The sequence below is a fragment of the Schistocerca piceifrons genome, chromosome 5 (genome assembly GCF_021461385.2).
Source record: "Schistocerca piceifrons isolate TAMUIC-IGC-003096 chromosome 5, iqSchPice1.1, whole genome shotgun sequence".
In the NCBI taxonomy this organism is placed as follows: Eukaryota; Metazoa; Arthropoda; class Insecta; order Orthoptera; family Acrididae; genus Schistocerca; species Schistocerca piceifrons.
This window is the reverse complement of record NC_060142.1, coordinates 552,751,015-552,764,389: the sequence shown is the minus strand read 5'-3', so window position 1 is coordinate 552,764,389 and position 13,375 is coordinate 552,751,015. Positions and strand designations below refer to the sequence as shown.

General features: G+C 36.8%; 1 protein-coding gene across 1 annotated transcript in view; it reads left to right on the top strand.

Annotated features, from left to right (window-relative positions):
* Positions 1–13,375, top strand: part of LOC124798570 (protein KRI1 homolog) — an 83,881-nt gene that overhangs the window by 42,581 nt on the left and 27,925 nt on the right. Inside the window, exons 5-6 of the mRNA XM_047262031.1 lie at positions 498–651; positions 10,883–11,095. Coding sequence (XP_047117987.1) covers positions 498–651; positions 10,883–11,095 — 367 coding nt within the window. The remainder of the gene's footprint in view (positions 1–497; positions 652–10,882; positions 11,096–13,375) is intronic.

Here is a 13,375-nt window from a genome sequence, read left to right as displayed (position 1 = left end):
TAATTGAATGATACTGTAGTCAGGAGGCATGGACAGCTGTTGAATGGTATTGTATCATTTCCAGTGATTATGCTTGGTTCAGATTTACCTTGAATCATGCCGTTATTCAGGGACAGGAGTTTGAAGGGAAGAGGACACATCAAAAAATGTTGTAAAGTGACGTGTAGACATTAGACTTAGCATTATTGCAGATTGTGGGATACAGGCAGCACAGCTATATATTCATGCTCACTTATCACACATGTCAGAACTGCCTGCATCATGTTGAAAGTGCTATACAGTCAGCGTAATCTGTTCATCAGTCTCATTTTGATTGTGTCTATCAACTAGAATGTCAATATTAAACCCTGTGACTTAAAATTTGTCTGCTTGGCTTTTATAAATCTAGGCTGCTTTTCCTTATAACAAGATAATATAGTACACTATTCATATATTACATAGGAGTTTGTTTTATTGTATTATATTTTATATGTAATTTATTCTTTTTTTGTTTGTAGGTTCTTGGATGATGAGGATGACTCATATATCCCAACGTACAATGAAATTGTCCATGACTCTGATGATCTATCTGGTGATGAATCTACACTTCAGCAGCAAGAGGAATTTGAACACAAGTACAATTTTCGGTTTGAAGAACCAGACAAAGAATTTGTAAGAAATTAATTTAAAATTTTATTTATTGTAATTGCACTAAAATAGTCTTTGTGACTGTGTTATGTCTGCCACTAGTTTTGGTACTGGTGATTAGATATGCTGTAAGTAGCAACTATTTAAGTTTTAAACTTCACTTTATTATCCTTACCCAGTTGACAGCCCTCTTTGGAAGGTGATTGTCTATTTAGGGTAGAATTTAATTGTTTTGAATTTGCCTCTGCACATTGTTCATGTTACTGTACCTTATATGTGTACCAGACTTTTGGATTGTGTATGGTATGCATTCTGCTATGAATTACGCAAGTAAACCAACCAGAGGAATGAAATAATGGGAGGAAGTGGCAGTAAACATCGTCAGAGATCTTATTTCTGTAGCACCTTATTACGCCAACTAAATTTACACCTTCTGAAAATTGGTTTGTAAAAACATATAAGACCAATTTAAGAAATGACAGTAGTTCAAAATATAAGTAATGACTAGTTGTTTTACACCGTATTGTCAGTATGCAACACAGTTACAATGTCCAACAATCCACGATATAGAATGTTAAGTTTTAAATGTGTTACGTAATTGATGGTATATCAGACACTTAACATTGGTTTGGATTATTACTAAGTTTATAAAATTTGTGCTTCAGCCCTATTAGTTTCCATCATCCTGTAATCATGTTGGCAGACAATACATGTATTATAGTAGTTCACTGTTAATGTTAACAAAGAGTGTACTTACTAGTCTGTAGAAACTATAAGGGGTTTCAAGGAACACACCCTGAGTCAACCAGTTATCATGACACTAATTCATTGCTTGGTCACATATACCTCCTTGGTAAAGTTGGCGTTACAGTAATGTGCATACATCAGTGAAGCAGGCACGTATTACAAATGACTGAAACACAAACAGTTTCATTAGTCAACTAGCGATTGTGAATCTTGAATTGAGTGTATTCTTCTTTGTATACTGGAAGTAAATTGGTTCAAAGCATCTGAAAAATATTCATTTTTTATGGTAAGAAAGAAAAATGAATCTGAAAGGAAATGGAGTATCCTAAAGGATATCAAGTATCCCTGAATTCTAGAAGTCTCGGGACAGGATTTCCAAAAACCATAGCATATCACTCTGAAAAATTGGTTTTGATTTTGAATGTTATATTGTTTTGCAGAGAATTCCTGAGGATGACCCATTATACACAGCTTGTACCATTAAAACATGAGACATGCTCTCAGGCAAACAGAGTCGTACTGAAACGGTGGCAAAGTATACCAGCATTAAGGGCACAGGCACAGATGAGGCACAGACCCTCTTACTTATCTTTTGCGTACAAGAATAGGTCATTTCCTTGGGGTTTGAATGTAAATGCACATTGTTTTTACTGTGTCCTTTGTAATGTGTCATTTCGTCCAAATACAATCATAAAGGAATGACTACTACTGAATGGTCGTCAATTACTAACATGGTTTATGTGGCAGTAGTAATCCTGTGTCACACAGCAATCACCTACACAACTCTCCCATGTTCAACAGTGGATTTGTTGGTGCTGTTTTGCTGTGGTATTGTAAGAAATCAAGGGTTAGCAAGTGAATGGAGTGTTGGTTTATGATTTTTGTCAATTTCTGCTGACTCAGGACAGGATCGAGTTGCAGTTTATAAAAGCAAAGCAAATGTAATTTTCTTGCCCCACCACTAGCACAGAGACTTCATGACGTCCTGGTGGAATTGTATTTTTAGATTGTCAATGTTGGCAGTAGTCACTACAAAATATTTGTGGCCCAAAGTCAACTGACTTAAGCTGATCCAGAATTAGATAGCCCTCATTCAGGATGTTGTGAACAGATAGTTTTTTCGTGCTGCCAAGTTTTGGTTTGTACTACTTGCCGTGTAAATAAAAAAGAATGCAAGTCTTCTGTGTCTGATTAATAATGTTAAGGGAGTTGTTAGTCATTGTATCTTTAGGCAGCTATATTCTGTTCATATAAGTTGTCCTCATGCAAACAAACATATATTCTGCTATTGATCATTGGCTGCATTGTTCAAGCATCTAATGTCAGAGGGCTTCTGGAAGTAGGCCTTTATTACATGGAGGAATACATAGTGCGTTGCTGATATCCATGTTCTGCTTACGTTAACAGAGAGCAGGAATTGCACTTTGTCCTGCTTGCAGGTGCAGGGGAAGTTTGCAAAAGTGCACTGTTATTAAGCCACACACCTTATTGGTTATCAAGTCTTTTACAACATCAGTGTTTCCCATCCTACTCTATATCCATTACTCTGTTGTTGTCATTTGCCCACTTTGTTTATTAGAGACCAGGTCTGGCAAGTGAATGAAGTGTCACTTTGTTTTTGTGAAAAGTCTGCAGTTCATTAATACAGTGTTGTCAAAGTTCTTATGTACTAAATGAATGGAAGTCAATCGGTTTTACAAAAGATTTGAATCTCGTACAGCTCAACCAAGTGGAGTATGTGTTTGAAGTGTTGACAGTGCATTTTCAATTTAGATTGAGTTGTGTGGCCTGTCGAGTCTGTCATGCTTGACGTGTTTGGAGCATTGACAGTGCAGTTTTGATCTAGAGTGAGTTGTACAACCAGTATAGGCTGTCTCGTGCTTTGTGCCACCCTAAAAAGTCTTGATTTAGTCATCTCTTTCAAGTCCTCTTACATTATTTGTTGCATGTTTTGGCTTTAGTAGTTGAGCAGCATCCTTGGGATTAGAGCCAAATCCATTCATGACACACATTTCTTCCTGGGTCACTCAATGCCAAGTAGAATAGAGTTTCCCCCCTGACCATCATGGTTGTTGATAAAATTTAGTGTGAACACTCACACATGTTCCCAATAAACAGTGATAAAGTTTCACAATCACCAATTCAATACTTGCGGAAATGTAGTCATTTTTCGACCTTGAGGTGCAGCTTTCAACAGCGCACCGAGTTTTCAGCAACTTTGGCAATATTTTCTCAAACAAAACAAATGTAGCACATCTTGTACACTTTCTAATTCTCTTAAGCAAAATAAATTTAAAAAAAAAATATTTATTGTGTAATTTTCTTATGGATAATTTGAAGCAAAGATGGCTGAAAAAATAGATGCTTGAAAAGAATGAGAAATTTAGCTTTTTATATTTCTGGAAGTAATTGCAGGATAAACTGGAAACTTTGCACATAGTAACTTACATATGTGAGATCTTAGAATATGAAATTTCATTCTTGTACTGCTTTTCAATAGTTTAAAATCTGAGCGCTAATTTGAAAATTTTTTTGAAAGTGTCAAGAAATTAGTATTTTTAGCAAACTTTTACAAAAAAAGATTTATGTTTTAAACAACCTAAAAAACTAGGCTTGGTTTTGCAGTTTGAGCGTATAAGGCCCTAAAACAGTGACAAGGCGGAGGTGCATTGAAAGTAAACCCATATTCCACTTGTGCTTAAGTTAAGTCTTACATCTTTTATTATCTTCTGCAATTGTTGAATGCTGTGGCGAAGGCAACATCAAAAGTTCTGGTGACTAGGAAGTGAGATTGAGTCAGAACAAACCCCAAAAACTTCAAAAACAGGGTGTCATTTGTCACAACTCACCATGCTGTATTTCAATCTGTTTTTCTACTGTAATAACTACAGAATCAAACTGGTTCTAAATTTCAAAATTTAACTGTGCATTCCCAAGGACAATGCCTGGACATACAGTGTATAAACTACCTTAAAGTTTTACACCATTGTCTGTCACATTATATAATGTTGGTGAAATTCATAACAGTCTACCTGATCTTCTTTTTGGAAAGGATTCATGTTACAGAGGATTTTGGGTATGTCTTCTAATTGTGCAATGCTGTAGACACACTAGTTTAATTCCAGTTCCAAGTACAACATGTTTTGTGTTAGCACAGTTCGCAGTTTATGTGGAAAATTAATGTACTGATGAAAAATTGTATAAAGGTGTAGCTATGGTCCATGTTGGCTTAACCACTGTTGGTTTCTGTTAAAGTGAGAAAACCATCTTCTCCAGCACCATAGGGAGGCGCCTGACAGCTATGCAACAGCAGCCACAGATAAGTTTCTTTGCACAGGATCCCAAGCCTGAGTGTTAGAGGCCAAACCTTGAAGAGGTCTCTTTTAGGATCCTAAGCCTATGTTTGGTTCAAACTACTTGATTTTTTTAAAAGTTTCATTAATTTGTTATAGAATGTCATGAGGAAAACTAAAGTGCCTGACCGATGACGTCACTGATGGTGTCGGAATAACTTCAATAATGTGCTGTACTGGAATGCAGCACATGGCAGTCCTTGAGGGCCAATAAAATGAATTTTCTGGGCCATATGGGTGCACAAAACCGTTAAAGCCTCATTCTGTTCTATGGTCACAGATATTTCCACTCCAACACTATTTTTTTGTAAATGCATGCAGCACAGTGTCCTTATACATTTGTATCCCTTCTCCAAAGGGGAATAATACTGGCTAAACTAGTTTCTGTTTACATTGCATTCTCAAAGACTCTCTCTCTCTCTCTCTCTCTCTCTCTCTCTCTCTCTCTCTCTCTCTCTCTCTCTCTCTCTTGCTGTGGTGTAACAGCACAATGCTGCCACCACCACGAGGGACATATGTCCTTTGGAAAAGCTGTTTTCCTTCTTCCATTTAAACAGTTTACCGTCACCAGTGACAGAATAAGTAAAAATTGACAAAGCTATCTCTACAACTGTCTGTAGTGGGAATTTGTCTCGTCACTTTGACTACGCACAGCCATGATCCTATTGAAAGCAGTGTGCATTGTTACATCACACTACAGAGAGAGAAGTCTTCTCAGAGAGGCATGGCAATTTGCTGGTAATGCTATGCATTTATAGATTATGAGGGTAAGGAGAGGGCGGCACAAGTGCCGATGGAAAAGGTGATGGAAAATTTTGAATTTGAGTCAAGTCAGTGAACTTCTCTAGAGTATGGAAACAAGTAGTGTACACAGGTATACAATTTTGGACATAGGCATGATCATTGTTGCAAACTTGTAAAGCTGTCAAAATTGAGTGAGTGAAATTCTTATGGAAACCTAGACATGGTGTTTTGTTACAAAATTGTGGTTTACATACAAATAGAAAATTTTGCAGCCAGTGCCAAAGAAAACACACAGCTTGCACAAAGCATGCATCACAATCATTAAAAGGGATGTAAATTGGGAAATTATATTCTCTGTGATGGCTTGCCTTTGTGGTTCTCATTTTGAGTATTCTTTATTAATCCTACTGTTATCACACCTACTCATCTTCGAATAACCTATGCTGTTATACCATCTCCATTTCTCTCTTTTTACAATGGTATTGCCAACCTGGCCAAATACTCAGTTTGCTTTGCCAGTAATACTCTTTACTGTGTATGCTGTTATTACCCAAACACAATAAACTTGTTGCCATTGTCGCATTACCATCCTAGCATGTCTGCCCACGCCTCACACTTCGACGTGTCCAACCAGGCACACACTGTACTTACTAGACAAGAATTTAGAGAATATTCCAAATGTATTCAAGTTGTAATTTAAATGGTGTGTATGTTTTTTTGTGGCAAATTAACGAAGTTCTTTGCCTGGTAGTTCTCCATTCAATCAAAAATATTATAGTGGCATAAAGCATTCTATTTCGCATTTACAGTGACTTTGGCTTTAAACTTTAACAGCAACTGCATTTGAAGTAGCATATGAAACGTGTTTTCAGCCCCACTCTTAGCACTCCTCTTCCTCCTCCTCCCATCCCTGCAAGGACACAGGTTTTAAGTTCAGAAGTTGCAGACAGTGTCTAAAATTTCATAAATTTTTTTAGGCATAATAGGATCTGCAGAGGCAGATTTTCTCTTTTCTGTTAGACATTGATTTCTTTTCAGAACTGGGCCCAAGAAAATATTCTTAAAATCAATTTAGAAAAATACAAAAATGAAACTAACACAAGAACTTGAAAACTGGCAACTAAATGAAGAACACAGAAAAAATATCTGTCAAAAAGTGTATCAGAATGATAGAACTGTAGTACAAGAATAAGATAGCAAGACTTTTTCAGAAAAAAAAACTTCCACAGCCAGATCACTCCAGTGGAGGTGGTCATTAATTCTAAAGAAGGAAATGATACAGAGCTAAGTCAATTCACAATGGCTAGGGGTTCTGCTGATGTCTGAGAAGCCCCCATATCTAATGTAAATGACACATTTAATTCAGATAATGTGAGACTACAAATTATCTATGATGATCCAAGGAAATAGTCACTAAATTTTTGATCATACATAGTTCATTGTAAATTTCTTGAATGACTCCCTCAGATGATTAACTTAACTTACTACAAATAGTAGATTTGAAATTTATGAAATAATGAATAATTGAAATATGGTCGATGTTGTACAGTCAGTCTAGGGCCCATTGTTTTGTTCCCCTTGCATTATTTTTTTCAAATGACAACAAACTGCCATTATCTTATCTTGAATAAGGATTCAGGGATTGAAAACATTTAAAAGCCCTTTATTGACGTTCATGAAACATCATCAACTCATTGAAACTAATATGATAAATGGAAAGGATTAGAAATTTAGACACAAACCAGTACTTCTGTGTAGAAGCAGAAACAGAAAATTGGCATAGCATTCTCAGATGTATTCTGGATGTAATTTCCTTTGTGCCAGGAACAACTTATCTTTTTTGATTACATCAGTGCTAACAACTGTGGTGTGTTTTTTAGTGACTACAATCTACAATTCTTTGACCACACAGAAAATGTTAGAAGCGAAAACATTTTCCAAGCTATTTTTTCCCTAAAATCGAGAATAAAGGTACAGATTTTTTGGGCAGTAAAGTTCAATGTGAAATAATGAATAAGGTAGACAGCGATAAGTACTTATCTATTTGGTCTAACTGTATGACAGACAAGGCACATGTTGAACAGATGAATCAAGTCATCAGATATGCGTGCATTAACAGTGGAGAATGTTCAGTATAAGAAAGTTTTGTTGACCCTGTCACGTCATCAGAAAACCTGGACGAGTTTATTGGAAGAACTATTGCAGAAGCTGAACAGTGATGGCTTGGACATTTAGAAGTGCCACAGCCAAAACTTTGACAATGATTCGGTGGCAGGAAAATATGAAGACATTCAAGGACGTACGTGCCATAAAAATGAGCTTGCTGAATTTGTGCATTGAGCAGCATCTGGTCTAAATCTTTCAGGTGTGCATGCCATGGGTGCGCAATTTAAGTGATTGCCTTTTTGAAATATTTTACAATTTTTCAACTACCCCAGCAGTTTTCTGTGAAGGAGGCGGCTTCATTCATCTGTCTTATAACAATGCTCAAGAGACACTGATACAAGTTATTAAGCTTTAACATATCTGCAATATCTTATAGGAAAAGAGCAATAGAGACAGATGGGCCACTGTATCAGAGAAAATGACTGAATTTGTGCGCCTTTTTAGAGATTTGTTCTAATGTATTATAATAAAATTGGATTATTTTAATAAATTGCTGCTAGGAAAGAGTGCCACCTTCAATATAGCTTCTAGTTTACTACATGATTTGATGAAAAATATTAAAAAGTTACATGAAAGAGTACTGACATTCAAAGGCAAAGGTACACTATGTGATCAAAAGTATCCAGACACCGCCAAAAACATCCGTTTTTCATATTAGGTGCATTGTGCTGCCACCTACTGCCATGTACTCCATATCAGCACCCTCAGTAGTCATTAGACATCTTGAGAGAGCAGAATGGGGCACTCCGCGGAACTCCGGACTTCGAACGTGGTCAGGCGATTGGGTATCACATATGTCATATGTCTGTACGCGAGATTTCCACACTCCTAATCATCCCTAGGTCCACTGTTTCTGATGTGATACTGAAGTGGAAGCGTGAAGGGACACGTACAGAACAAAACCATACAGGCTGACCTCGTCTGTTGACTGACAGAGACCGCCGGTAGTTGGAGAGGATCGTAATGTGTAATAGGCTGACATCTATCCAGACAATCACGCAGGAATTCCAAACTGCGTCAGGATCCACTGCAAGTACTATGACAGTTAGGTGAGAGGTGAGAAAACTTGGATTTCATGGTCGAGTGCCTGCTCATAAGCCATTTATCACGTCGGTAAATGCCAAACAACACCTCGCTTGGTGTAAGGAGAGTAAACATTGGACGGTTGAACAGTGGAAAAATGTTGTGTGGCGTGAAGAATCGTGGTACACAATGTGGTGATCCAATAGCAGCGTGTGGGTGTGGTGAATGCCCTATGAACCTCATCTGATAGCATGTGTAGTGACAACAGTAAAATTCAGAGGCTGTGGTGTTATGCTGTGGTCGTGTTTTTCATGGAGGGGGCTTGCACCCCTTGTTGTTTTGCATGGCACTAGCACAGCACTGGCCTATATTGATGCTTTAAACACCTTCATGCTTCCCACTGTTGAAGAGCAATCGGGGATGGCGACTGCATCTTTCAACACAATCAAGCATCTGTTATTAATGCATGGCCTGTCGCAGAGTGGTTACTTGACAATAACATTCCTCTAATAGACGGGCCTGCACAGAGTCGTGACCTGAATCCTATAGAACACCTTTGGGATTTTTTGGAATGCCAACTTCATGCCAGGCCTCACCGACCAACATCAGTACCTCTCCTCAGTGCAGCACTCCGTGAAGAATGGGCTGCCACTCCTCAGGAAAACTTCCAGCACCTGATTGAATGTATGCCTGCGAGAGTGGGAAGCCGTCATCGAGGCTAAGGGTGGGCGAACACCATATTGAATCGCAGCATTACCGATGGAGGGCACCACAAACTAAGTCATTTTCAGCCTGGTGCCTGGATGCTTTTGATTACATAGTGTATTCGTGATTCTGTATCTATTCAAAGCAGCTCTGGAGGGATGATGAATGTGAGGTAAACCTGCTCTGTGCTGAAATATTGGAAAAATTGTTTGAGCTAGAGCACTTCAAAGAATCTGATATACCAGTAAGTGAAATGAAAAACAGATCTTACAAAAGTCACATAATTTCATTTGATTTTAATCCCTTCTCATGAAACTGATTGGATGAAAATTCTACATCTTATCTAAAAAAATGTTCATCTGAGTTTGTTGGTGTGTATAACACAGATACTGATACAGCTTAGCCAGTTAACAAACTTTTCAGATTCCACGCAAAGGAACTGATGAAAGCAGTGACACAGCTTCCCATTTGGATATTTTTAAAGTTTTCTCCAAAGTATTGCTTAAAATTGCTTGTCGAAACATTATAATGCCTTCGAGGATTTTTTTGACAATGCCAATGATTGCAGCATCTCATGAACACAGTTTCAGCAAAATAAATATGATACAAAACTGCTTTCTATTGAATATGGGTGAGTGCAGACTGTCAAATTTAAATACCTTGTCAGTAGAATAAGAGACAGCTGATGAAGTTGAATTCAATGACATAATCAGTGAACGTGCTTCACTCAAAGCAAGGAGTGCAAAGTAAACTTATAATGAAACACGATTCCTGGAAAGGAATATTTGTCAGCTCTTAAATGTAGTCCTTTTATTTTTAATTAATATTTTATATGATATTAACAATTTTTTAGGAGTGAATAAAATATGTACTTTATTATACATCACACTTAATCAACATACAGTAGCTGCCATAATCAATAAAAAAATAGGCATGGTTTTACTTTCTATTTTTTAGAAAGTTTATACAGGTTGTAATTTATTTCCCACAATGATACATTTAATTTATTGTCTTTAAAGTTTCCCATCAAAATAGTTCATTTAAATAATATTTCTCAATAATGCTTGATTTTTTATTAAACCAGCATGCAAAATTATTAAATCTCCAAAGAAAAAATTGGAGAAAGGTAGTTTTACTTGTGGTGGGGCAGGTGAAAGGTAGGGGTGGGAGGGTTTGGGAGATTGGAGTCATAGCTTTGGCAGGTAGGATCACCTCAGTACTGTTGTGCAGGCAAGATCAAGAGAGTTGCTAAATGTAGGCACTTACTCGAGATGAAACATCTGCTCGTTGCCACATGTTCTAAAATACTGGTGGCATTGTACCACCAAATTTGTATGAAAATGGTAAAACTGTCAAAACATATAAAGGTTTTTATAGATCAGAATATAATGCACTCCTGTCATGTCCTATCATTTTCCAGCTCATTAGTAAAATTTGATGAATTCTTTTATTTGTGTTGGCTTTAGATTGTATTTTCCTACACATTTATTTCTTTAGCCTGTCATTTATTGTTTCAGATTAAAAGATATCCACGAACAATGGAAAATTCTTTACGGAGGAAAGATGATCGAAGGAAAAGAAAGCGGGAGGAAATTAGGCAAAGAAAGGAGGCAGAGAAAGCTGCAAAACGAGAAGAAATTAAGAAGCTGAAAGCACTGAAAAGAAAAGAAATTCTGGAAAAAATAGAAAAACTAAAATATGTTACAGGAAATAATGAGCTAGGATTCAAGGTATAGTGTACAAAATGTTTCAGTTTCAAGGTTTCTTTTGGTATTCAAAGGCAACAGAATTCAGTAGAAAGATCATTTAAAAATTCCTGTTGCAGTGTGTAATTGTTATATCTACATTTACTTTATTTATCAATAGAAAACAATTTCTCAAGGAAAAAAAGAGATTCTGTCCATTAATTTGTATTTTTTGTGCTCTTTTCTGCAGCAGGACATGTGTAATGAGAAAATAATAGATATACACTCTGTCAAAGATAAATAGCTACAGTGAACTAGACGTGAGACAATATTGATACTTAATTGTTGGTAATATAAATCTGCTTTACTCTGTTTACGCTCCTATATCACATGTTGCAGAATTGGCAGGAATAAAAGGAATCAGAGCCTATTTACATCTGACTGTAAAAGCAATTTTTCTTTGCAGCTTGATACAGAGGAAGTTACTTATGAGTGTTACTGCTACTGCATACTGGACTCTCCAGTATGATGCTTTAGTCTTTTAAAGAAATTTGTTATCTTTCAGGGAAAAAAGCTGCATGTCCATTTATATTGCTCAACTGCCATTGATATGGTATTTTGTTCATGCTTAACATTTACGGAAGTACACTTACAATGATTGAAGAATAACAGTTTATGAATGGAAGCCCGTTTACTGTCAGAATAAATAAGCAAGTTTTCTTTGCAGCTTGGTACAGTGCAAATTACTTATGAGTGTGAAACATATTACACAACTGGATTCTCCAGTATGATGCTTTAGTCTGTTAAAGAAATTTGTCATCTTCAGCCACATATTTGCAACAGGTTTACAGAAAAGGTTGTTTGACAAATTAACTTTTTGGCTCTGATATGGTCTTTATAACTTCATCAATAATGTGTGGGAACTGTTCACAATACTGCATATAGAAATAGTATCCATATTCTGATGAACTTTAGGTTAATACCAAAACAGAAACTGTGATTACACAAGCAGAAATTAATAAAAGTTAAAGGGAAGAGCAATGAATAATGCCTAAAGAAATAGTTGATTCTCAGAGTGGTGGCAAAGTTTATATGTTGAAGCTTCAGAAACATTTGACTATAAATACTAAAATATCTTGAACATAAGTATGTTTCAAAATTAGATGACTGTGGCATATGCTCTAGTAAAATGATTACCATTGTGGAAGCATGATCAATTTCTAATTATGCAAACTTTCTCAATCCTGTCAACATGCACAGCTCTAACTGTTCATGAACAGTGTGTAGGCTTATACAAGCCAACATCAGTAATGAAAAAATCTTAATAGAGTCACATTGTACACTCTATAGTGTGGAGCAGTATGAAACAAATCAGTTGTGGATTGCTCGAATATGTTGTAACACATTGAAGCCAGCATTAAGTCATAATTATGTGTCAGGAACGCAAATAGGTATGCTGCTTTTAAAAGAAATACAAAACATTTGACACTGCCACAAACAAACATGTTGTTCTTAAATGGTAATTTCCCTGAGGACCAACTACAGGAGAAGGTAATAAAAATAATTCAGCAGTAGCTATTAAACTGGGACTGCTACAGATGAGGTACTTAGGCAGAAAGACACTGGCATTACAAATGTGTATTTGAATAATAACAATATGAAAAGGGTAGACTGCGACTCATAGAGTAGGTGTTGACTTGCAGACAAGCACATTGAGAAAACAGTGATAGATATTATCAGCTACTAAGTCCTTCGTCAGTTATAAATCGCTGACAGTGGCTGTTGTTGTAATCGTGGTCTTCAGTCCAGAGACTGGTTTGACGCAACTCTCCATGCTGCCCTATCCTGTGCAAGCTTCTGTATGTCGAAGTACCTACTGCAACCCACATCCTTCTGAATCTGCGTAGTGTATTCATGTCTTGGTCTCCCTCTATGATTTTTAGCCTCCACGCTGCCCCCCTATACTAAATTGGTGATCCCTTGATGCCTCAGACGTGCCCTACCAACCGATCCCTTCTTCTAGTCAAGTTATGCTACAAATTCCTCTTGTCCCCAATTCTATTCAGTATCTCCTCATTAGTTACATGATATAGCCATCTAATCTTTAGCATTCTTCTGCAGCACCACATTTTGAAAGCCTGTATTCTCTTCTTGTCTAAACTATTTATCATTCATGTTTCACTTCCTTACATGGCTACACTCCATACAAATACTTTCAGAAACGACTTCCTGACATTTAAATCTATACTCGATGTTAAGAAATTTCTCTTCATCAGAAATGCTGTCCTTGCCATTACCAATCTAAATTTTATATCCTCTCTTCTT